At 46.2% G+C, this 26,290-nt stretch overlaps 1 protein-coding gene across 1 annotated transcript in view; it reads right to left on the bottom strand.

Annotated features, from left to right (window-relative positions):
* SRCAP (Snf2 related CREBBP activator protein) overlaps positions 1-26,290 on the bottom strand; it is a gene marked incomplete at its 5' end in the record, with an annotated part of 948,600 nt that overhangs the window by 855,864 nt on the left and 66,446 nt on the right. The window contains 2 exons of the mRNA XM_030210811.1: positions 14,935-15,169; positions 15,368-15,508. Of these exons, the coding sequence (XP_030066671.1) occupies positions 14,935-15,169; positions 15,368-15,508 (376 nt within the window). The remainder of the gene's footprint in view (positions 1-14,934; positions 15,170-15,367; positions 15,509-26,290) is intronic.

Genomic DNA, 26,290 nt, shown 5'->3' with positions numbered 1-26,290 from the left:
AAATCAATTTCCGATTTGTGCAAATCCTGCTACTCTTTTGCATACCCAGAATATATATGCATATAACACTGTTATTGACTTGTCTAATGCATTCTTTTCAATACCTCTTCATCCAGAGTCTAGGGATTTGACGTCATTTATAGTACAGAATGAGGCATACAGGTGGACTAGGATGCCTCAAGGCTTTACTGATAGTCCATCGGTATTCTCAAAACAACTAATGATGGATTTAAAGGATTTCAGGAGTCAATTGCCTGACACGGTGTCATTGTTTGTCTATGTAGATGATATTCTACTGTCTGCTGAGACTGAAGCAGAATGTCTAGAATGGACTAGAAAATTATTTTTGTTATTAGGAGAGTTAGGATATAAATGTAACAGAGAAAAATGTGTTATAGCTCAGTCTACTGTCACCTTTTTAGGACAAAATGTTTCAGCAGAACATAAGGTCATTATACCAGAAGTTATATCTATTTTAAATGAAACCCCGGTACCGCAAACTGTTACTCAGTTACGTGCTGTTTTGGGAATGTTAAATTACTGCAGACAATGGATACCAAATTATACACAAAAAGTAATGAGACTTTATAAACATTTGAAACTGCCCGCAGCCACACCAAAGAATACACTAATTGTATTGGAAGAACAGGATAAGATGGTATTGGCTAAGATTGTGAGGGATTTGTTATCCCCAGGACCCTTAGCAGTAATAGATATCCAATCACCTGTGCATTTGTGGGTAAAAGACATGGGAAACAGTTGGGCAGCTATGATTAATCAAAACAATGAAGTAAATGCACCAGTAGCTTTTTTATCAGGCTCTTTTAATCATGTGGAAAAGGGAATGAAAGAAATACCAAAGTTACTGACAGCTATAGTGGCTGCAGTAGGCAAATGGAGAGCACAAATGCCTTTTGTTCCTATTGTAATACATACCAACCACACGATTAAAACGCTGTTGAGCCCTAGCCAGACGGCATTGACAGCCACTAGATTTGGAAAATATCAAGCAGTACTTTTAGGACAAGATATAAGAATAATACCATTAACTAAAGAACAGAGAAATAAGATAGATCTGCTTTTTCCTGTTGATCAAGAGATTGAGATTGATACTATAGAAATCCCTACATTTCACTGTCTTACTTTTGAACCCTTATCTGATGGGTTAATATGGTTTACAGATGGAGCTTGTGAAAGGACTGTTGCAGGCTTTGCCTGCGTGCAGGTAGATGAGAATCTAAGAAAGATAATGCAAGTACAATATAAAACCCCTCCTAATCATACTGCACAGCATGCTGAACTTTTAGCCGTTATTACGGCCTTACAACACACTGATATGACTCAAAATGTCACTATATATACTGATAGTGGTTACGTTGCAAGTTCACTACAGTATCATATATTAAAATGGCAGCGTAGGGGGATGATAACCAGTGCAGGTAAAAATCTACAACATTACACATATTGGAAATTGCTGTTTGAAATTTTGGCAAAAAGGGAACGTGAAGGTAGAAAAACTGCAGTTGTGTGGACCCCGGCCCACACTGAAAGGCCAACCTTTGAGGCACTAGGTAATGCAATGGCTGATGCAGCAGCAACGGAGGTGGTTAAGCAAAGTGAAAAGATTTTGTATAATACTAGACAGACACAGGAAGGGCCACTTACGAATGTAGATAAGATTGAAATGTGGCAGCCAGAGGGACAGGAAAGTGAAAATGGTTGAAGAGAGGATGTATGAAATTGGGAAGTGAATGGTTTAATGCAGAAGAAGGATTACCTTGTATGCCAATGAGCCAGGCGATTAAGGTATTGATTGGGTGGCATGCAACCATGCATTGGAACAGAGAAACAATGAGGCAACAATTTGAGCAAAGATTTTGGACTTTAAAAATTGATAACCTGATTCAACAGGTTGTGCAAAATTGCATGGTATGCAATATTAACATACCTAAACGAGGTCCTAAAATATCACCTGGGACACTTCCAATACCAGAAGGCCCAGCAAAAGAATGGTATATGGATTTCACTGATATGATTGTTCCAGTGCAGGGAAAAAGGTATTTGTTAGTTTGGGTGGATGCTTTTTCAAGGTGGATAGAAGCATTTCCATGTAAAAGGGAGACAGCACATGAAGTGGTACAATGCCTGGTAACTCATATTATGCCAAGACATGGGTGTCCGTCTAGAATAATTTCTGATAACGGGACACATTTTAATAACAGTGTTTTGAAAGAAATGGAAACGATTATGGGTTTAACACACAGGAAAGTATCAGTGTATCGCCCCACCTCCAATGGTTTGGTGGAGCGCTACAATGGCATTTTAAAAACAAAATTGAGAGTCTTACTAAAATCTCTCAATAAAGAAATGGTGGGAAAATTATATACATGGCTTGATGTATTGCCATTAGCATTAATGACAATACGGGCCCAACCTAATGGGCGTACAAAATTGTCCCCATTCCAAATTCAGACAGGACGTCATTTCTTCCCGATGCAGACAGCAAGTACTGATAGCACAACTCAGTACTGGCAAAAGCTACAACCGATGTTGAACCTGACAAGTGATATGATCCGAACAAATGTAGCATCACAGGCAGGGACTACTAATGATGTTTGTGCTTTTAAAGTAGGTGATTAAGTACTACGAAAGAACTTTACACATAAAACATGGAAGGATCCTGTGTATGTAGGACCTTTTGCTATCACGGCCCTTACTCAGACCGCTGCCCGTCTGGAAGGTCATACTTCTTGGATACATTTAGCAGATATTCGACGAATTAATAACATTGAAATGGACAAAGAATAAACAAACATCATGTCCCTAAACATGATGGTATTGGACTGTTGGTGTTTGTTAATGGACAATGAACACATATGAGAATAGACTTGTTACAGTGGCCAAAATGTTGAATTTGACTGATTGTATCATATGTGCCCACAGACATCATGTTGGTGTCTGATTAATAGTATGACAACTAAACACATTCCCCCGATAAAGTGCACTTACATACAGAATGTTGTAACAACTGATTCAATGAATGTTATGCTTTTAATTTGTGTAATTTTTAATGCCACACTAACTAATGCAATTGGGCATTATCCTTATAATTGTTCTTATATGAACATAAGAATGACAGTGTACTTCCCTTTGATGAAACTCACTGTCTGTATTCAAAAGAAATATAAATTTTGTACCCTAGTACAATTGAATCTGTTTAATGCAACATGTATTAGCATGTTTGCAAAGATGTGCCAGGATGCTTTTAAAATGATAATGGTAACTGAAATCAAGAATGAATAGAACTTTAAAATGTCAGCAGAAATATTGAAAGATGTATGATAAAGATGATGAAAAGACAGAGCTTGCAGGCACAGCATATCATAAATAACAAGGGGGAGGAGATTTAGAAGGGAGGTAAGGAAACAGACTGGAGCTGAAATAGATGTGTTGAGGCCTGGAATATCAGTCCTCAAAGGGAGGATGTTGAATAAAAGCATAAAAATGTTGAATAAAAGCATAAAAGGATAGAAGTGGAAAGCTTCAAAGATCATGCAGAACAAGCTGTTTCAACACTAAACTAAATCTCCTGAGACATGAGGCCCACATCAGCCAAAGGCAGGCTCCAGAAAGTCTGTGGAATAATGGGAACCAGATGCAGCATATGTTCTGCTGTAGGATTTATGGTATGGTACAGCCTGCAAGCACGTGATATCAGGAGAAGATTATAAGGAGAGTGGAACAAAGAAATAAGTAAGCATTTTGAATTTTTCTTTGTCTGTATATAGATTTCTCTCTCTGTATATAGCATTCTGATTTCTTTGCTTTACATTGCTTTGTTTTGATCATTCATTCTGACTTGTATATTGCTTATCAAGAAATGCTTCCTGCAATAGCCCATTGAGCTATTCAGAACAATTGTAAATAAACTGTTTATATTAAATATGAAATTCGTCTGGCGTTCTCTACAAAAGTGGCGGCATCCTTTTATACAACGCACCACCACCAAGGCCCAGAAAATCAATTAGAATTAATAATCAAGCTCCTAACTTTATGTGGCAAGGACCAAAGGTACACATCCCACATGGCACGAAACCCCTTCATGCGGTTAGGAGAACACCTAGCATACCGATGTTCCAAAAGCATCAATGCGTGCATAAGGTTTCTCCAGGCCCAAAATGAAGGAATTACACTCCCCACCCTGACCCCCAATACAATTCTCTTACCTATAGCACCTGCTTTGCGGACAAACAGAGTCTGCGAGCGATTTGGAATATAAAAAACTTCGTATTTGTCTAGCAAGAAGCCAGTCAGAGAACAGGGCACACCGTGGCCCAATAACCTTGTCAAATACATAGCCACCGCAAGCCAGAACCTCTGTACCATCGGGCAACTCCAAAAGGCATGGTAAAATGTGTTCCGTCCATGTTTGCACTTTGGCAAGTTGGGGAATCTACCGTCCCCATCTTAAAAAGTTGTTCCTGCGACATATACTCCCTATGCAAGGTACAGTATTGGCACTCTCTAAGCTCCGCACGTATTGAAATCTCTGGTATACGTTTCACAAGACTGAGTGGGTCCCTCAAAGCCCTAGACTCCTAGTTCCTTTTATCTTCCACCCACTCCCCATTACAACTGTTCTATCCTCTGTACTCGCCATCCTCCTCTCATTCATCTTGGTGACAATCCCCATGGCCTCTCTCACATTGTTCCACCATGCTCAGCATCTCCTCTCCTTCTCTACAACCTAGTAGACCAGCATCTCATCTCTCCTCCACCCATACTTGTAACCCATCATCTTCTTGACCCCCTCTCTCCAACTACAATTGTAGCCTAGATTTGTTAGGAACTGGGCAACATTCTGGGGCAGGGGGAGCCAATTCCGAAAGGATGGGCTCCACCTTAACCAGGGTGGGACCAGGCTGCTGGCATCAGCATTTAAAAAGGAGATAGAGCAGCTTTTAAACTAGAAACGGGGGGAAGGCACAGTCGCTCAAAAGTGCATGGTTCGAGATAAGGTATCTTTCAAAGATATCACCAAAACAGGGAAGATAGGGTATCCTGATAGTGAGGTTGCAAAGGAGACCGTAGTAGATCGGGTGAACTTAAATAAAAATAAAAATCAGACAAAAGATTGCAAATTAATACTGTCAAGAACTGAGCATGATGTACATAGGAACAACAAACATAGTTTGAAATGTCTATATGCGAATTCCAGGAGCCTAAGAAATAAGATGGGAGAGTTAGAATATATTGCACTAAATGAAAGATTAGATATAATAAGCATCTCTGAGACCTGGTGGAAGGAGGATAACCAGTGGGACACTGTCATATCGGGGTACAAATTATATCGTAGTGATAGGGTGGATCAAATTGGTGGAGGGGTAGCACTGTATATTAAGGAGAGCCTTAAATCAAATAGATTGAAAATTCTGTAGGAAACAAAACACTTCTTGGAATCACTATGGATTGAAATTTCACGTGTAAAGGGGAAAAGGACAGTGATAGGAGTGTACTACCGTCCGCCTGGCCAGGATGAACAGAAGGATGCAGAAATGTTAAAGGAAATTAGGGACACAAACAAACTGGGCAACACAATAATAATGGGTGATTTCAATTACCCTGATATTGACTGAGAATGTAACATCGGGGCACGCTAGGGAGGTAAAACTCCTTGATGAAATCAAAGACTGCTTTATGGAGTAGCTGGTACAGGAGCCGACGAGAGAAGTAAAAATTCTAGACCAAGTCCTTAGTGGAGCGCATGATCTGGTGCGGGAGGTAATGGTGCTGGGGCTGCTTGATAAGTGATCATAATATGATCAGATTTGCTATTAGCTTTGAAGTATACATAGGAAATCAAATACAATAGCATTTAACTTTAAAAAAGGAGACTATGATAAAATGAGAAGAACGATGGGAAAAAAAAACTTGGGAGCGGTTGAAAGGGTCAAAAATTTACATCTGGTGTGGATGCTGTTCAAAAACATTATTGTGGAAGCCCAGGCCAAATATATTCTGTGCATGAAAAAAAAGGAGGATGGAAGACCAAACGACAGCCGGCATAGTTAAAAAGTGAGGTGAAGGAAGCTATTAGAGCTAAAAGAAAATCCTTCAGAAAACGGAAGAAGGAACCGACTGAAAATAAGAAACGGCATAAGGAAAGTCAAGTCAAATGCAAAGCGCTGATAAGGAAGGCTAAGAGGGACTTTGAAAAAAAAATTGCGTTGGAGGACAAAACACATAGTAAAAAATGTTTTTACGCATATTAAAAGCAGGAAGCCGGCAAAAGAATCGGCTGGACCGCTAGATGACCGAGGACTAAAAGGGGTGATCAGGGAAGAAAAAGATGTAGTGATTAAACGAATTCTTTGCTTCCATCTTCACTGAGGAAGATTTGGGTAGGATACTGGTACCAGAAATGGTATTCAAAGCTGATGAGTCAGAGAAACTTAATGAATTCTCTGTAAACCTGGAGGATGTAATGGGGCAGTTCTTCAAACTGAAGAGTAGCAAATCTCCTGGACCGGATGATATTCATCCAAGAGTATTGATAGAACTGAAAAATGAACATGCGGAGCTATTGTTAGTATATGTAATTTATCCTTAAAATCGAGCGTGGTACCGGAAGATTGGAGGGTGGCCAATGTAACGCCAATTTTTTTTAAAAAGTTCCAGAGGAGATCTGGGAAATTACAGACCGGTGAGTCTGACATTGGTGCCGGGCAAAATGGTAGACACTATTATAAAGAATAAAATTACAGAGCATATTCAAAAGCATGGATTAATGAGACAATGTCAACATGGATTTAGTGAAGGGAAATCTTGCCTCAACAATCTACTACATTTCTTTGAAGGGGTGAACAAACGTGGATAAAAGGTGAGCCGTTGATATTGTGTATCTGGATTTTCAGACGGCGTTTGACCAAGTACCTCATGAAAGACTCCAGAGGATATTGGAGAGTCATGGGATAAGAGGTAGTGTTCTATTGTGGATTAAAAACTGGTTAGAATTAGTCACGTGATGCTAGGCAGCGGGTAGGACGCCGCAGGATAGAGCTCCGAGGCCCCTGTAGTAAAATCTACCCCTGACAGCACGAGAAGCGATTTTTGAAACCCAAATACAGCATAAACAGGTTTGGAACAGTGGAGCGGTCCAAACAGAGACAATCAATTATAAGCACGATGGCCTCCAAAGCGCAGAGGAAAGAAGGCACACGAGGGCGAGCAGGGGACAGCAAGATGGTGGACACCGGCCCGGCAGAAACTGTGAGCTCTGTCTGGGCAGCGGAAATTGCAGCGGAGGTCTCGCAGTTGCTGGAGAGCTCTGTAGATTTAAAGTTACAAAAAATTGCGGAGAAACTGGACACAATGGATGGCAAACTGGAGGGGTTACGCACCGATATGGTGGGATTTCAGCAAAGACTGTCTGAGGTTGAAGATCGTTGCACACAGCAGGCAGGCCAGAACGAGGAATGGCGGAAGAAGTTTGTGCAGATGGAACAGAAATTAGAGGATTTAGAGAACAGGGCGAGGAGGAATAATCTTCGGCTGGTTGGACTCCCTGAGTCCCTGAGAGAGGTCGATCTAAGAGAATTCCTAGAATCCTGGCTGCCTAAAATATTGCAGCTGAAATCCCTGGAACAAACTTTGAAAATAGAGCGGGCACATCGCCTAGGTCAGCAGCGGCAAGAAGCTGAGCGCCCGAGGGTTGTAATATGCAAAATTCTTAATTACACCCATAAGCAGGAAATACTGCGTGCCTGGAGACAGATTGGCAAAGTGATATATGAAACGCATAATATTTTATGTTTCCAGGACTTCTCTGCAGCAGTGGCGCTGCAGCGAAAACAGTATGGGGAAGCATGCTCGGAGTTATTCAAGAAGAGAGCTCGATTTGCTTTACTATATCCAGCAAGGCTACGGGTGCAGCAGGATGGTAAGCCCAGGTTTTTCAACTCACCGACCGAAGCTCTGCAGTATGCTAAACAGCTGACTGGCAGTTCAGAGGCTGAAGCGGGAGAGAGGGCACACAGACCGAGCTGAAGCTGCGAAGATTGAGAGCAACTAGTTTGGAGCGGATCGAGAAGCACAGGAATGCAAGAGGAATTCATTTGAATGTTAAAAGGACAGGGCAAGAAGCTGGCCCCTCGCTATAAGAGTATGTAGCATGGGAACATTCATCTTACTGAGGGGAGGGGGCCTGATGTTGAAACTGTAAGCACATGCATATTGTTGACTGTTGGGGCAGGCATGTGTAAGTTTATGGTTGGTTTATAGAGATAGCATAGCAACGATGTTTTGTAGTAGTTCTGAGGAGATGGGGTTTCTACTAAGTTCAGCCCATAGTTGTGCTGTGAGGGAGGGGGTGGGGCAGAGCCGTGACTAGTTCTCTAGAGAGAACACAGAGAGGAGGTTTAGGGGGAGGGGTCAGAGAGGGAGGAGGGGAGGGGATGGAAGAACTGGGAAGGGGGAGGGGGGAGGGGTTGAGAGGAGGGGGGATGTTGGGTTTGGTTTGTTGTTTTGTTTTTTCTTGGTTGTTGCTCTTCTTCCTAATCTTCAGGAAAATCATTTGGTGGCAGAAACAAGTACGGTGGGGATCGGGGAGGGCACCCAAGGGCTGGGGGGTGCACTCTCAAGAGTGTATAGATAGAAGTTGGATTTGCAGTGTAATAGATGGGATTGGTGGGGCTCTTTAAATTAATATCTTGGAATGTGGGGGGGGTCTCATCGCCCATAAAGCGGAAAAAAATTTTGCAGGCATTGAACCGGCATAAAGCGGACATTGCATTCTTGCAGGAGACGCACTTGACTGCCATGGAGCATGATAAATTTCACCAAGGTTGGGTGGGAGGAGTGGTGGGTTCCCCAGCTTGTAACAAAAAGGCAGGGGTAGTAATACTTTTTCGTAAGGGATTGCAGCCGTCCATTAAATTGATCAAGAGGAGTACAGAGGGCAGATACGTATTAGTCGAGGTGGAGTTGGGGGGACTTACCTATATTCTCTGCAATGTCTACGCGCCTAATGTATATGATAAAAAATTTTACAGGGAGCTTTTCGCATTGTTGTCCTCATACCAAGGGGGTAATATTATTTTAGGAGGTGACTTCAATACAGTGTTTGATCCATTGGTGGATAAGAGCAGTGGGTTGGGACAGGGGCAACGACACTATGAGAGAGGTCTGCCTTTTTTGTGTTCCACCTTGGACTTGGTGGATGTTTGGAGAGTCTTGCATCCTACAAGTAGGGATTATACCCATCTATCAAGGGCACATTCTTCCATGTCCCGTATTGATTACCTCTTTCTCTCTAAGGCTTTATTCTCAAAGGTGGTAGAGGCAGAAATCGGACCTTGTGAGATCTCAGATCACTCTCTCCTATGGGTGATGTTGGAAAGAGTAGGGGGGGTAGGAAAGGGAGGAGGTTGGCGATTTCCACTGGAGCTCTATAGAGATACGAAGTTTCAGGAATTCTTGGGAGGAAAATGGAGAGAATTTGCGGATCATAATAAGGCACATGAGGAACAGGCTAGTTTATACTGGGAGACTGCAAAGACAGTGATGAGAGGAGAGATCATTGCCTACAAGGCGTGGGTCAAGAAAAGACGGGATGCAGAGATCATCCGTTTGGAGCGGGAGGTAAGGACTCAGAGGATAAAGTTTGGAGGGGACCCGACAGGAGAGCAGAAGCTAGCTTATCTGGCATCCCAGAGAGAATTAAATGAATTGCTGCATGAGAGAGTACAGAAATCACAACAATACTACAAACATCAGCTTTTCATGTATGGAAATAAGGCAGGGACTTTGCTGGGGCGTTTAATCCGAGGAAAGAAAGGGCCATCTGGAATTCTGCAGGTGAAAGGGCAGGGGGGCACCATGCTGAGGTCTCCGCAGGAAATAGTGGCGGGATTCCAGAGGTTCTACGCAGAGTTATATCAGGAACAGACGGAGTTGATGTCGGATAGCATGTTATATCTGAACAATATGGAAATCCCGAGGATCTCCCCGACTCAGGCAAAGTTTCTGAATGCGCCCATTGTAGAAGGTGAATTAATGTTGGCGTTGCAGCAGAGTGACATGCACAAGGCGCCAGGCCCTGATGGATATGGAACAGCGTTTTATAAGATGTTACGGGAGCAGGTGACACCTCCTTTGTTGAAACTGTTTAACTCCTTGGCCAGGTCAGAACCGGCGCTTGATGCCTTTAATACAGCGAAAATAATTGTACTAGCAAAGCCAGGGAAAAACCCAGAGGAGATGGGGTCTTATAGACCAATCTCGCTGTTGAACTGCGACACCAAATTGTATGCGAAAATTCTGGCAAATAGACTGGCAAGGGTGCTCCCAGATATCATAGCATCGCCACAGGTTGGTTTCGTGAGGGGGCGTTCAGTGGTAAGTAATGTGAGGGCTCTCATAGCTTCGTTGGAAAGGGTGGGGGAGCAGAAAACGCCTTCTCTGCTGGTCAGTTTTGACGCAGAGAAGGCGTTTGATCGAGTTGCATGGCGGTTTATGTTTGCGGTTTTGCAGAAGATAGGTGTTGAGGGGTTTTTCAGAGATGCAGTGGGGGCCCTTTATTTGAATCCGCAGGCCTACATGTGGATCAATGGAGAAAGGTCCCAAGTATTTCCGATAAGGCGGGGCACGCGACAGGGGTGTCCTTTATCCCCGTTGTTGTTCTTCCTTACGTTGGACCCCTTGATTAGAGAGATAGAGTCTCACCCTGAAGTGAAGGGAGTGGGTTGGGGATCCTCTACGTTCAAGGTTTCGGCTTTTGCGGACGACATATTGGTACACCTTACTGATCCCAAGAGATCCCTGGAGGCTCTGATGGAATTATTCCAAGAATATGGGGACTACATTGGTTTTAAAATAAATGTCTCTAAATCCCTGGCTCTTACGGCCTCAGATACAGTGAAACGTGAATGGGGGGAATTCTTTCCCTTAAAATGGGCACAGCAACATTTTACCTATTTGGGGGTGCAGGTGACTCTGCAGACTGCAGATTTTTATCATTTAAATCTTACCAGGTTGTTGGAAAACATGCGAGAGCGGTTGAGAAAGTGGGCAGTATTGCCGCTTACGCTTCATGGGCGGGTACAACTGTTCCGAATGGTGGAGTTCCCCAGATGGCTGTATACGCTTCAGGTGTTGCCATTACGTTTACGTAGTGCAGACATGCGGCAATTTTATAAACATCTGCGAATTTTCATTTGGGGGGGAAAGAAGCCTAAGCTCCCCATGGGCTTATTGTTAGGATCTTGGAGAGTGGGAGGTATGGGGGTCCCGGATATTAAGCGCTATAATCAAGCGTGTCTATTGCGGCACTTAGGGGATTGGTTATTAGATCGGCAGGACTACACGAACAGGAAATTAGAAAAGGATTTTTTCCATCCGTATCATCTGTATTTTTTGTTACATGGTCCAAAGCGAATGGTGCCAGCTACATTTAAGGACAGTTTATTGTTAGGGCCCTTGAGGGCGGTCTGGAGTGATCTCACTGGATATTGGGGCTTGTCGTCGGAGGTTACGGATCTTTTGCCATTGCAGGGGAACCCATTATTTTCACCTGGCTCAGAGAATCCAGTATTTCGTAGCTGGGCCTCATTGGGAATCACACGGTTGGAACACGTGTTGGGGTTGAGGGGAGGATTACTGAGTTTAGGTGCTTTGGGAGTGGGGATAGATCTCAGACACGAATTTGCTTACCAACAATTGGCACATTATGTTAGGACCCTCAATCAAGATCAGTTGAATAGTGGACATGGGAGGAAGTTTAGAGAGTTCTTTAAGGCAGTGCCAGGGGACCGACTCACTATTTCGGGTATATATAGGATTCTATGGGAGGTAGGGCCTGACAAAGATGTGAGGGCAGTCGAGGCGCATTGGGCGCGAGATCTGCAGAGATCCAACTTGGAATTAGATTACATGAAATTAGTGTCCCGTATTCCGGCGGTATCAGTCAATGCTAATCTTAGAGAATGCCAATATAGAATTTTGTACAGAGCTTATATGTCTAAAGTGCAGGTATTTAAGATGGGGGGGGGTGTCAGACCCTCTTTGCTCCAAGTGCAGGCGGAAGGAGGGGACATTCTTTCATTGTCTCTGGGACTGTCCTTTAATACAAGCCTACTGGAAGAAGATTTTTAAGTATTTAGAAGGGTTGTTGAAATCTAGGATTCCTCTTTCTTCATCGGGGATCTTATTGGACAAATTTGAACTATTTGGTTTCCAAAAGAGAGGCAATAGCCAATTCATACGTAAAGCTTGCACTTTGGGGAAGAAGTTGATCATGAATAAGTGGTTGAGTGCGGATCCCCCTGATTTTTGGTACTGGAGAAATCAGCTACATGATCTTTTGCTGCATGAGCGGTGGGCGGTGGGACCCTCTCCGAAGACAAGAGTGGGATTTTTGAGAATCTGGCGACCTTATATACAATCTTTGTCTGTTCGGGCGCGTAGTTTAGTATTAAATGGTATGTGAGGGCGGGGAGAGGGAGCGGATTAGGAGGAAGAGTGGGGTTTGTTTTTTTTTTTTTTTTTTTCTTTTCTTTTCCCTTTTCTTTTCTCCTTTGGGAAGGGGGGGGGGGTTGGATAGAAGTAAGGAGAGGGGGGGAGAGGGAGTTTAAATGGTGGAATAGGATACCTGGTTAGGAAATTCAGTTCTTGGTTCCCAGACTTATATGGGTGGGCTCGATATTCTAAGAAGCAATAGTAATATCAACATTGTATAATATGAGATTCTAATTGAAATTAATATTTTAGGTAATCATTTTACAAAATATGCATCCATGTGGGCTCTGGAGATACTGATTTGAGAGAGGGGGAGGAGAGAATCCTACAAGGCATTGATGAAACACGCTCTTGATTACTCACATGAGAAGGCTAAGTTGTTAAACTAATTGCTTGTAGAATTTTAGAAGCTATGTTAGTCGAGTCATGTTGTTAATAGGATTTCTTTTTCTCCTCATTTAATAATACAAATGTAAGTCTATTGGTTATGGCACAATGTCGGGAGGGGAGGGAGGGAGAAAATGATAAAATATTGATGATACAGTTCTGGATATGTATATAAGTATGCTGTCTTATTTCAAATGTCATATTTCATGGTTAAATTATATAATCTTGAATCATCAATAAAAACTGTTAAAAACAAAAACTGGTTAGAAGATAGAAAACAGAGTAGGGTTAAATGGTCAGTATTCTCAATGGAGAAGGGTAGTTAGTGGGGTTCCCCAGGAGTCTGTGCTGGGACTGCTGCTTTTTAACATATTTATAAATGACCTAGAGATGGGAGTAACTAGTGAGGTAATTAAATTTGCTGATGACACAAAGATATTCAAAGTCGTTAAATCACAGGAGGAATGTGGAAAATTACAGGAGGACCTTACGAGACTAGGAGACTAGTCGTCTAAATGGCAGATGACGTTTAATGTGAGCAAGTGCAAAGTGATGCATGTGGGAAAGAGGAACCCGAATTATAGCTACGTCATGCAAGGTTCCACGTTAGGAGTCACGGACCAAGAAAGGGATCTAGGTGTCGTCGTTGATGATACGTTGAAACTTTCTGCTCAGTGTGCTGCTGCGGCTAAGAAAGCAAATAGAATGTTAAGTATTATTAGGAAAGAAATGGAAAACAAAAATGAGGATGTTATAATGCCTTTATATTGCTCCATGGTGCGACCGCACCTCGAATATTGTGTTCAATTCTGGTCACCGCATCTGAAAAAAGATACAGTGGAATTAGAAAAGGTACAGAGAAAGGCGACAAAAATGATAAAGGGGATGGGACGACTTCCCTATGAGGAAAGGCTAAAGTGGCTAGGGCTCTTCAGCTTGGAGAAAAGGCGGCTGAGGGGAGATATAATAGCGGTCTATAAAATAATGAGTGGAGTTGAATGGGTAGATGTGAAGCGTCTGTTTACGTTTTCCAAAAATACTAGGACTAGGTGGCATGCGATGAAGCTACAATGTAGTAAATTTAAAACGAATCGTAGAAAATGTTTCTTCACTCAACGTGTAATTAAACTCTGGAATTCATTGCCAGAGAATGTAGTAAAGGTGGCTAGCTTAGCGGAGTTTAAAAAAAGGTTTGGACGGCTTCCTAAAGAAAAAGTCCATAGACCATTATTAAATGGACTTTGGGAAAATCCACTATTTCTAGGATAAGCAGTATAGAATGTTTTGTATTTTTTTGGCATCTTGCCAGGTATTTGTAACCTGGATTGGCCACTGTTGGAAACAGGATGTTGGGCTTGATGGACCTTTGGTCTTTGCCAGTTTGGCAATACTTATGTACTTATAAATCTTTTCTGTGTTGTACTCTGTTCAAGACAAATTCTTTTTTTTTACCGAATACAACTGCACTCACCTACCATCTGCTGTGGAGACTGAGAAATACTGGTTGGCTCAGGGTTGCAGACCACCTTAACAGGTGACATCACTCAGTTGTTCTCAGTCTCCCCATCAGCTGGTAGCAGGGCATATACCCACTTGTCCGGAATGGTCTGAAGATAAGAAATATGAATTTAAACCTCCAGATAAGCAAGCAACGTTAATGTGAAACATTACTAGAAGTCTTAGTACAAACCAAAGAAAACAGCATATGCCCCTCTCCCAGCCGTCCCATATAACCTGTTCTCTTCTCATGTCTAGCACTTCACCCCTCCTCCTGGGGCTACATCTGTTTTGAATCTGAGGGAGATTTTAAAGAGAGAAAACCTCCCTCAGAAACTAACCTACAGAAACAAAAGAAGCTACTGCATTGCCTTGGTGTACAACCCTGCTGCATGGTATGGAAAGAGAGCAGCAAACAAAATAGCAAGCAGGCTATATGCTGGGGAATCGGATTCAAAGTTTAATTTTATAGTCACCATAAGGGAGCCCAATCCCTTGCCTGTAATGGGGTCAAAAGGACCCTGAACAGATATGCACCTTCCTCCTCTTGACCATGGCCAAAGGGCTGGGGGCTGGAGACAGGAGAAGCAGCCTGCGATGATCCAGGCAGAGAGGAGCCAGTCTCTCTGGCAGCAGATGGCAAACATTCATTCAGGCTCTGGCTCAGCAGGTCAGAGTACTTCTCCGTCTGCCCAACAATGAAGTCCAGCTGCAAGTCTAGAGCCTTCTTCCGCTTCTCCTCCAGACGAGACTGCTGCTTAAAATGCACCACCTGCCCCGGGGGGTGAGAAAGATAAGCAAGGTGAGGTCAGGGGAAAGGAAGGGGTGTACTATTGCCTTATGTTAGAAGCATGTAAAATCCCAACTTCCTTTTGCCACCCATAAAAAAAAACTAATGTTCAGATATACCCCTGAACCCCAGGTACCCAACTACCTAACAAGAGCTGGCCCATACGTAATCCATTCCCACCTTTTCCACATTGGCCCAAAACATGCGAACTTCTTTGGCAATAGAAGAGGCTATACGTCGGAGTTTGGCTTGCTCCTCTCTCTTGGCCTTCTCCTCTTTTTGTTTCTGCTCCTCATGATGCCGGATCACCATCCTCACGACCTACACAGGAATTAGAAGATATGAGAAAATGATTGGAAATTATCTCTTACCTCTGTCAGTTCCTGTTCTATTAGTTCTCAATTAGACTGGATCTCTGGATACACTCTTGTACTGCATGCTAGAGACCAAAGAAGTCTGACATCTTACAATCACTGTTCCCCTCTAAGCTGAGCAGGAGAGTCCTCCAAACGCATTGCTGCCAGTAATGGGTGGTACTTCAAAATATTGTGTTTGCAACTGCTAAAGACAGGCAGGTTCCCTGGAGTCCTGCAGAGCTTGCCTGTCCACCAGTGGCGTAGCCAGACAGCCAATTTTGGCCAATGTGGGTGGGCACACATTTTCTCTAGGCCCCCCCAGCACCTTCCAACTCAAAATATAAATAATTTAGCTGATGAGTACCAAGCTCTGTCAGCTGGAGACTTCCTTCAAAGATGGCCAGAAAGCGAATGCTACATACCTGTAGAAGGTATTCTCCGAGGACAGCAGGCTGATTGTTCTCACTGATGGGTGACGTCCACGGCAGCCCCTCCAATCGGAATCTTCACTAGCAAAGTCCTTTGCTAGCCCTCGCGCGCCCGCGCGCACCGCGCATGCGCGGCCGTCTTCCCGCCCGAAACCGGCTCGAGCCGGCCAGTCCAGTATGTAGCAAGACAAACTCTTAAGGGAAGACACAACTCCAAAGGGGAGGCGGGCGGGTTTGTGAGAACAATCAGCCTGCTGTCCTCGGAGAATACCTTCTACAGGTATGTAGCATTCGCTTTCTCCGAGGACAAGCAGGCTGCTTGTTCTCACTGATGGGGTATCCCTAGCCCCCAGGCTCACTCAAAACAACAACCATGGTCAATTGGGCCTCGCAACGGCGAGGACATAACAGAAATTGACCTAAAAAAATTTACCAACTAACTGAGAGTGTAGCCTGGAACAGAACAAACAGGGCCCTCGGGGGGTGGAGTTGGATCCTAAAGCCCAAACAGGTTCTGAAGAACTGACTGCCCGAACCGACTGTCGCGTCGGGTATCCTGCTGCAGGCAGTAATGGGATGTGAATGTGTGGACAGAAGCCCACGTCGCAGCTTTGCAAATTTCTTCAATGGAGGCTGACTTCAAGTGGGCTACCGACGCAGCCATGGCTCTAACATTATGAGCCGTGACATGACCCTCAAGAGCCAGCCCCGCCTGGGCGTAAGTGAAGGAAATGCAATCTGCTAGCCAATTGGATATGGTGCGTTTCCCTACAGCCACTCCCCTCCTATTGGGATCAAAAGAAACAAACAATTGGGCGGACTGTCTGTGGGGCTGTGTCCGCTCCAGGTAGAAGGCCAATGCTCTCTTGCAGTCCAATGTGTGCAGCTGACGTTCAGCAGGGCAGGAATGAGGACGGGGAAAGAATGTTGGCAAGACAATTGACTGGTTCAGATGGAACTCCGACACGACCTTTGGCAGGAACTTAGGGTGAGTGCGGAGGACTACTCTGTTATGATGAAATTTGGTGTAAGGGGCCTGGGCTACCAGGGCCTGAAGCTCACTGACTCTACGAGCTGAAGTAACTGCCACCAAGAAAATGACCTTCCAGGTCAAGTACTTCAGATGGCAGGAATTCAGTGGCTCAAAAGGAGGTTTCATCAGCTGGGTGAGAACGACATTGAGATCCCATGACACTGTAGGAGGCTTGACAGGGGGCTTTGACAAAAGCAAACCTCTCATGAAGCGAACAACTAAAGGCTGTCCTGAGATCGGCTTACCTTCCACTTGGTAATGGTATGCACTGATTGCACTAAGATGAACCCTTACGGAGTTGGTCTTAAGACCAGACTCAGACAAGTGCAGAAGGTATTCAAGCAGGGTCTGTGTAGGACAAGAGCGAGGATCTAGGGCCTTGCTGTCACACCAGACGGCAAACCTCCTCCAATGAAAGAAGTAACTTCTCTTAGTGGAGTCTTTCCTGGAAGCAAGCAAGATACGGGAGACACCCTCTGGTAGACCCAAAGAGGCAAAATCTACGCCCTCAACATCCAGGCCGTGAGAGCCAGGGACCGGAGGTTGGGATGCAGAAGAGCCCCTTCGTCCTGCGTGATGAGGGTCGGAAAACACTCCAATCTCCACGGTTCTTCGGAGGATAACTCCAGAAGAAGAGGAAACCAGATCTGACGCGGCCAAAAAGGAGCAATCAGGATCATGGTGCCTCGGTCTTGCTTGAGTTTCAACAAAGTCTTCCCCACCAGAGGAATGGGAGGATAAGCATACAGCAGGCCCTCCCCCCAATCGAGGAAGAAGGCATCCGACGCCAGCCTGCCGGTGGCCTGAAGCCTGGAACAGAACTGAGGGACTTTGTGGTTTGCTCGAGATGCGAAGAGATCTACCAAGGGGGTGCCCCACGCTTGGAAGATCTGGCGCACCACTCGGGAGCTGAGCGACCACTCGTGAGGTTGCATAATCCTGCTCAACCTGTCGGCCAGACTGTTGTTTACGCCTGCCAGATATGTGGCTTGGAGCACCATGCCGTACCGGCGAGCCCAGGTCCACATGCTGACGGCTTCCTGACACAGGGGGCGAGATCCGGTGCCCCCCTGCTTGTTGACATAGTACATGGCAACCTGGTTGTCTGTCTGAATTTGAATAATTTGGTGGGACAGCCGATCTCTGAAAGCCTTCAGAGCGTTCCAGATCGCTCGTAACTCCAGAAGATTGATCTGTAGATCGCGTTCTTGGAGGGACCAGCTTCCTTGGGTGTGAAGCCCATCGACATGAGCTCCCCATCCCAGGAGAGACGCATCCGTGGTCAGCACTTTTTGTGGCTGAGGAATTTGGAAGGGACGTCCCAGAGTCAAATTGGTCCAAATCGTCCACCAATACAGGGATTCGAGAAAACTCGTGGACAGGTGGATCACGTCCTCTAGACCTCCAGCGGCCTGATACCACTGGGAGGCTAGGGTCCATTGAGCAGATCTCATGTGAAGGCGGGCCATGGGAGTCACATGAACTGTGGAGGCCATATGGCCCAGCAATCTCAACATCTGCCGAGCTGTGATCTGCTGGGACGCCCGCACCCGGGAGACGAGGGACAACAAGTTGTTGGCTCTCGTCTCTGGGAGATAGGCGCGAGTCGTCCGAGAATCCAGCAGGGCTCCTATGAATTCGAGGTTCTGCACTGGAAGAAAATGGGACTTTGGGTAATTTATCACAAACCCCAGTAGCTCCAGAAGGCGAATAGTCATCTGCATGGACTGCAGGGCTCCTGCCTCGGACGTGTTCTTTACCAGCCAATCGTCGAGATATGGGAACACGTGTACTCCCAGCCTGCGAAGTGCCGCTGCTACCACAGCTAGGCATTTTGTGAACACCCTGGGCGCAGAGGCGAGCCCAAAGGGTAGCACACAGTACTGGAAGTGGCGTGTGCCCAACTGAAATCGCAGATACTGTCTGTGAGCTGGCAGTATCGGGATATGTGTGTAGGCATCCTTCAAGTCCAGAGAGCATAGCCAATCGTTTTGCTGAATCATGGGGAGAAGGGTGCCCAGGGAAAGCATCCTGAACTTTTCTTTTACGAGATATTTGTTCAGGGCCCTTAGGTCTAGGATGGGACGCATCCCCCCTGTTTTCTTTTCCACAAGGAAGTACCTGGAATAGAATCCCAGCCCTTCTTGCCCGGATGGCACGGGCTCGACCGCATTGGCGCTGAGAAGGGCGGAGAGTTCCTCTGCAAGTACCCTCTTGTGCTGGAAGCTGTAAGACTGAGCTCCCGGTGGACAATTTGGAGGTTTTGAGGTCAAATTGAGGGTGTACCCCTGCCGGACTATTTGCAGAACCCACTGATCGGAGGTTATGAGAGGCCACCTTCGGTGAAAAGCTTTCAACCTCCCTCCGACTGGCAGGTCGCCCGGCACGGACACTTGGATGTCGGCTATGCTCTGCTGGAGCCAGTCAAAAGCTCGCCCCTTGCTTTTGCTGGGGAGCCGCGGGGCCTTGCTGAGTCGCACGCTGCTGACGAGAGCGAGCGCGCTGGGGCTTAGCCTGGGCCGCAGGCTGTCGGGAAGGAGGATTGTACCTACGCTTGCCAGAAGAGTAGGGAACAGTCTTCCTTCCCCCGAAAAATCGTCTACCTGTAGAGGTAGAAGCTGAAGGCTGCCGGCGGGCGAATTTGTCGAATGCGGTGTCCCGCTGGTGGAGAGACTCTACCACCTGTTCGACTTTTTCGCCAAAAATGTTGTCCGCACGGCAAGGCGAGTCCGCAATCCGCTGCTGGATTCTATTCTCCAGGTCGGCGGCACGCAGCCATGAGAGCCTGCGCATCACCACACCTTGAGCAGCGGCCCTGGACGCAACATCAAAAGTGTCAAACTCCTCTGGCCAGGAATTTTCTGCACGCCTTCAGCTGCCTGACCACCTCCTGAAAAGGCTTGGCCTGCTCAGGGGGAAGAGCATCAACCAAGCCCGCCAACTGCCGCACATTGTTCCGCATGTGTATGCTCGTGTAGAGCTGGTAAGACTGGATCTTGGACACGAGCATAGAGGAATGGTAGGCCTTCCTCCCAAAGGAGTCTAAGGTTCTAGCGTCCTTGCCCGGGGGCGCCGAAGCATGTTCCCTAGAACTCTTAGCCTTCTTTAGGGCCAAATCCACAACTCCAGAGTCGTGAGGCAACTGAGTGCGCATCAGCTCTGGGTCCCCATGGATCCGGTGCTGGGACTCGATCTTCTTGGGAATGTGGGGATTACTTAATGGCTTGGTCCAGTTCGCAAGCAATGTCTTTTTCAGGACATGGTGCAAGGGAACAGTGGACGCTTCCTTAGGTGGAGAAGGATAGTCCAGGAGCTCAAACATTTCAGCCCTGGGCTCGTCCTCCACAACCACCGGGAAGGGGATGGCCGTAGACATCTCCCGGACAAAGGAAGCGAAAGACAGACTCTCGGGAGGAGAAAGCTGTCTTTCAGGAGAGGGAGTGGGATCAGAAGGAAGACCCTCAGACTCCTCGTCAGAGAAATATCTAGGATCTTCCTCTTCCTCCCACGAGGCCTCACCCTCGGTGTCAGACACAAGTTCACGAACCTGTGTCTGCAACCTCGCCCTGCTCGACTCAGTGGAGCCACGTCCACGATGGGGGCGTCGAGAGGTAGACTCCCTCGCCCGCATCGGCGAAGCTCCCTCCGCCGACGTAGTCGGGGAGCCTTCCTGGGAGGTGGCCGCTGCCGGCACCGCACGCGGTACCGACGTCGGGGACCTCAACCTGGGCGATGGGCCAGCCAGCGCCACGCTCGACGGTACCGGAGGCGCAAGCACCGCCGGTACCGGAGGGGTAGGGCGCAACAGCTCTCCCAGAATCTCTGGGAGAACGGCCCGGAGGCTCTCGTTTAGAGCGGCTGCAGAGAAAGGCTGTGAGGTCGATGCAGGCGTCGACGTCAGGACCTGTTCCGGGCGAGGAGGCTGTTCCGGGCTGTCCAGAGTGGAGCGCATCGACACCTCTTGGACAGAGGGTGAGCGGTCCTCTCGGTGCCGATGCCTGCTGGGTGCCGAATCCCTCGGCGACCCAGAGCTCTCGGTGCCGACGCGGGGAGGAGACCGGTGTCGATGCTTCTTCGACTTCTTCCGAAGCATGTCACCGGAGCTCCCCGGCACCGACGAGGAGGACGTAGAATCCAGCCGTCGCTTCCTCGGGGCCGAGGCCGAAGAAGGTCGGTCTCGGGGGGGCTGTACCGCAGGAGCCCTCAGGGTGGGAGGAGACCCACCCGAAGGCTCACCGCCACCAGCAGGGGAATGGACAGCCCTCACCTGCACTCCTGACGATGCACCACCGTCCGACGACATCAGCAGACGAGGTCCCGGTACCACCGACGTCGATGCAGCTATCCGATGTCTCGGCGCCGATGCAGAGGCCCGATGCCTCGATGCACTCGATGCAAGGGCGGCCGAGGAAGATGGTCTGGACGCTGACGACGTCGATGCACTCGAAGATCCCGGTGCCGATGCCGACGAAGAGCCCGAGAACAAAACGTTCCACTGGGCTAGTCTCGCTACCTGAGTCCGCCTTTGAAGCAGGGAACACAGACTACAGTTCTGAGGGCGGTGCTCGGCCCCCAGACACTGAAGACACGACGAGTGTCGATCAGTGAGCGAGATAACCCGGGCGCACTGGGTGCACTTCTTGAAGCCGCTGGAAGGCTTCGATGTCATGGGCGGAAAAATCACGCCGGCGAAATCAAAGTCCGAAATGACGGAAAAAGAGCACCAAAAACTTTAGAGGGAGAAAATCTCGACCGAGGCCGAAAAGAGGCCTACCCCGACGACGAAAGAAAACTTATCGGGGCCAAAAGCTGGAAATACGGGGAGGATTGAAACGAAACCCGGTGGAGGGGTTCCGGAGCACTTCCCGAGTACAAGAAAAGCTTTTCCGAAGAAAAAAACACGTTCAACAATATGGACGCGCGAGGTCGACTCTCCGGGGCTCGACACGGCGAAAAATACGACCGTACGAGTGCGGACAAAAGAAGACTGGCCGGCTCGAGCCGGTTTCGGGCGGGAAGACGGCCGCGCATGCGCGGTGCGCGCGGGCGCGCGAGGGCTAGCAAAGGACTTTGCTAGTGAAGATTCCGATTGGAGGGGCTGCCGTGGACGTCACCCATCAGTGAGAACAAGCAGCCTGCTTGTCCTCGGAGAACTCCTTTTTACCAAGCTTAGCAGGCAACAGCAACTCCTTGAACCACTGATGCCGGCACCCCATGCATGCTTAGTTATCGGTGGCTCATGGATGCTGCCTTGTCTGTCAAGATTAGTAGAAGTGAGTTCTGGTTGCCTTTGGAGGAGGTCCTCAGCTGGTGGGGCTTGGGGATCCCAACAAGTTAACAACAGAAATAAAAATATGTAGCCAAAAAAATGAACTGGGAACCTCGGCATGTACTACAACACTGAAGAACTAAAAACAGAAATGCACTTCCTTTTCTACTACACAAAGTAAAAAGACATCCGCTATGCACATTTTTCCAAAGCGAACATATTCCATTTAAAACATTCAAAATAATTTTTTAAAACCTTTGTTCTCTGGACATTTTATTATTCCATCACACTGGTTTCAGTTCCTCTTTCCCACTTTCCTGTGTCTTCTACTAATTCTCCTTCAAGCATTGTATTTTCCCTTTACACGTCTCTGACATATTGATCTTTCCATTATAGCTCTTTCCTCTGTTTTTTTTTCTCTTCTGTTCTCTGTCCACTTAAATTTCACTCTCTTTCTAATCCTTTTCCTTCTTTTTACTTTTCAGATACCCATCAAATTTCCATCCCCTTCTTTAACCCACTAGAATTCCCCATCTCACTCCTTTCCCAGCCTTCCGTTCCCTTCCATCTTCAATTCACTCACCATTTTACTATATTTCTACCCACTATAATCACTATGCTCTCATTCATTTTCTTACAACCCCCCCATCCCCCAACCTCTACAACATGGTTTCCACCATTTCCAGTGTCTCCCTCCCTCCACCCTTCTAGCCCAGCATCTGATCCCTCTTCACCCCTCCCCACCCTCATAGCCTATTATTATTGAGTCGGGGTTTAAAGGCAGTGCTGCTCTAGTTCAACATCTCATTTATGATAAAATGAGAAGAACGGTGAAAAAAAAAAACTTAGAAGAGCGGCTGCAAGGGTCAAAAATTTACATCAGGCGTGGATGCTGTTCAAAAACACCATCCTGGAAGCCCAGGCCAAATATATTCCGTGTATTAAAAAAGGAGGACAGAAGACCAAACGACAGCCGGCATGGTTAAAAAGTGAGGTGAAGGAAGCTATTAGAGCTAAAAAAAAATCCTTCAGAGAATGGAAGGAACCGACTGAAAATAATAAGAAACAGCATAAGGAATGTCAAGTCAAATGCAAAGCGCTGATAAGGAAGGCTAAGAGGGACTTTGAAAAAAAAATTGTGTTGGAGGGCAAAACACATAGTAAAAAAAGATTTTTAGGTATATTAAAAGCAGGAAGCCGGGAAAAGAATCGCCTGGACCGCTAGATGACCGAGGAGTAAAAGGGGCGATAAGGGAAGTCAAAGCTGTAGCGGAGAGATTAAATGAATTCTTTGCTTCCATCTTCACCAAGGAAGATTTGGGTGGGATACCGGTGCCAGAAATGGTATTCGAAGCTGATGAGTCGGAGAAATTTAATGAATTCTCCGTAAACCTGGCGGATGTAATGGGGCAGTTCTACAAACTGGAGTAGCAAATCTTCTGGACCAGATGGTATTCATCCCAGAGTACTGATAGAACTGAAAAATGAACTTGCGGAGCTATTGTTAGTATACGTTTATCCTTAAAATCGAGCGTGGTACCGGAAGATTGGAGGGTGGCCAATGTAACGCCAATTTTTTAAAAAGGTTCCTGAGGAGATCCGGGAAATTACAGACAGTGAGTCTGATGTCGGTGCCGAGCATAATGGTAGAGACTATTATTAAGAACAAAATTACAAAGCATATTCAAAAGCATGGATTAATGAGACAAAGTCAACATGGATTTAGTGAAGGGAAAACTTGCTTCACCAATCTACTACATTTCTTTGAAGGGGTGAACAAAGATGTGGATAAAGGTGAGCCGGTTGATATTGTGTATCTGGATTTTCAGAAGGCATTTGACCAAGTACCTCATGAAAGACTCCAGAGGAAATTGGAGAGTCATGGGATAGGAAGGAGTGTTCTATTGTGGATTAAAAACTGGTTAAAAGATAGAAAACAGAGAGTAGGGTTAAATGGTCAGTATTCTCGATGGAGAAGGGTAGTTAGTGGGGTTCCCCAGGGGTCTGTGCTGGCACTGCTGCTTTTTAACATATTCATAAATGACCTAGAGATGGGAGTAACTAGTGAGGTAATTAAATTTGCTGAGGACACAAAGTTATTCAAAGTCGTTAAATCTCAGGAGGATTGTGAACAATTACAAGAGGACCTTACGAGACTGGGCATCTAAATAGCAGATAGCGTTTAATGTGAGCAAGTGCAAAGTGATGCATGTGGGAAAGAGGAACCCGAATTATAGCTACGTCATGCAAGGTTCCACGTTAGGAGTCACAGACCAAGAAAGGGATCTAGATGTCGTCGTTGATGATACGTTGAAACCTTCTGCTCAGTGTGTTGCTGCGGCTAAGAAAGCAAATAGAATGTTAAGTATTATTAGGAAAGGAATGGAAAACAAAAATGAGGATGTTATAATGGCTTTTGTATTGAGAGTGGTCACGTGATGCCGTAGAGGAGAGCAGCAGCACGTTGTTTTTCTTCCTGGGCCCCTTCCCGGTTCTCCGACCAAAACGGTGCGAAATGTGAACGGCTAGTTGGGAAACATTGCGCACAGTTACCCAACAGTGTATGGATTCCTTCATCATCCGTACAGAGGAGGGAATGCCGAGCAAAACAGGGGAAAAGGAACTAGTGAAATCACGCGGGCCTTCCAAAGCAAAGATGGCACGGAGCCCAGGGGCAGAACCACAACGATTTAGCGAGTCCCAGCTGCAACAGATAAACGCAGTAAAGAGCGTGACAGACCCACAATTTGCCCAATTGTCGCAACAAATGTCAGAAATAGAAAAAACACTGGATGATACTGTGCGCCGCACAGGAGCTTTAGAGAGTCAAGTGGCAGAGACGGAAGAACGGGAAACAACAATGGCGTCGCCGGTACAAGCCCTTCAAAAATTGATGAAAGAACAGGGCCAACTGATAGATGAGCTGGAAAATCACTCTAGAAGATCCAACATTCGACTTGTGGGTTTCCCGGAGTCCGTTCCGGATCAAAACTTATCAACAGTGCTGGAATGCTGTCTTAACATGGAATTGGCGCTAATGGACAAGCATGGGGAAACTTTGTTTAGAACGAGCCCACAGGCTGGGCCGCAAACAAGAAAATGTGACGCGCCCCAGAGTGATTATTGCAAAGATTCACTATTTCCTTCACAAGGTGGAAATTTTAAGAGGTGCACGACAAAGACAATCTTTGTTATGAGGGCCATGCTATAAAGGTATTCCAGGATTATTCTTGGGCGTTATAGCAGCGTCGCCGGGAGTTTAATCCCATCTGTAATGTGCTCTTCTCCAAAAAAGAAAAGTTTATGTTGGTATACCCAGCAACTCTTAAGGTCTTCTCTAACGGAAAATGGCATGCTTTTACAACGCCGAAGGAGGCAGAAGTTTTTCAAAAAGCGATGAACGTAAACATGGAATCCAACAAAGACTAGAAGGGTATATGGAGACTTGACGCAACAAGTAAAGGTGGATTACAAAACGTTGGAACAATGGACACACCTAACAGTTTCACAATGAGAAAAACGCGTGAGTGGTTTAATAAAGTCTTAATAGAGGGCCCATGGCACAGTAACAGCTACCCAAAGTGCTCACCAATAAGGCGGGTCGCGAGGGTAGAATGACCACCTAGTGTTAATGGACCTGACGCCGCTTAAGGACTGCCACAAAGGGTATCCCAAATGTTGAAGTTAAATGATAATGATTGCACTGTTAACTTGTTAAACTAGAATAAATGCATAGGAGAAACTGTGCGTGAGAATGTGCGATGAAAGAGGGTTGGGGAGGAGGACGGGGGGGATCATCACTGTGACCTATGATCTTCCCGATTCAGCGGGGGGGATGAGAAGGGCGGGATGGAAGTGAGGAGGGAGGGAGAGAGGGAGGGAGGGCGAGGGGTAGAGGGGTTGGGGATAGGAATAAAGAAGGGACCACTTATAAACAAGCAAGGGTTATTAGGCCTTCCAATTACCATTTATAGTACAGGATATAGGGGGGGTCACGTGATGCTAGGCGACGGGGAG

Source organism: Microcaecilia unicolor, chromosome 7, assembly GCF_901765095.1.
Source record: "Microcaecilia unicolor chromosome 7, aMicUni1.1, whole genome shotgun sequence".
In the NCBI taxonomy this organism is placed as follows: domain Eukaryota; kingdom Metazoa; phylum Chordata; class Amphibia; order Gymnophiona; family Siphonopidae; genus Microcaecilia; species Microcaecilia unicolor.
Note: the sequence above shows the minus strand (reverse complement) of the source record. Positions and strands in the feature narration are given on the sequence as shown.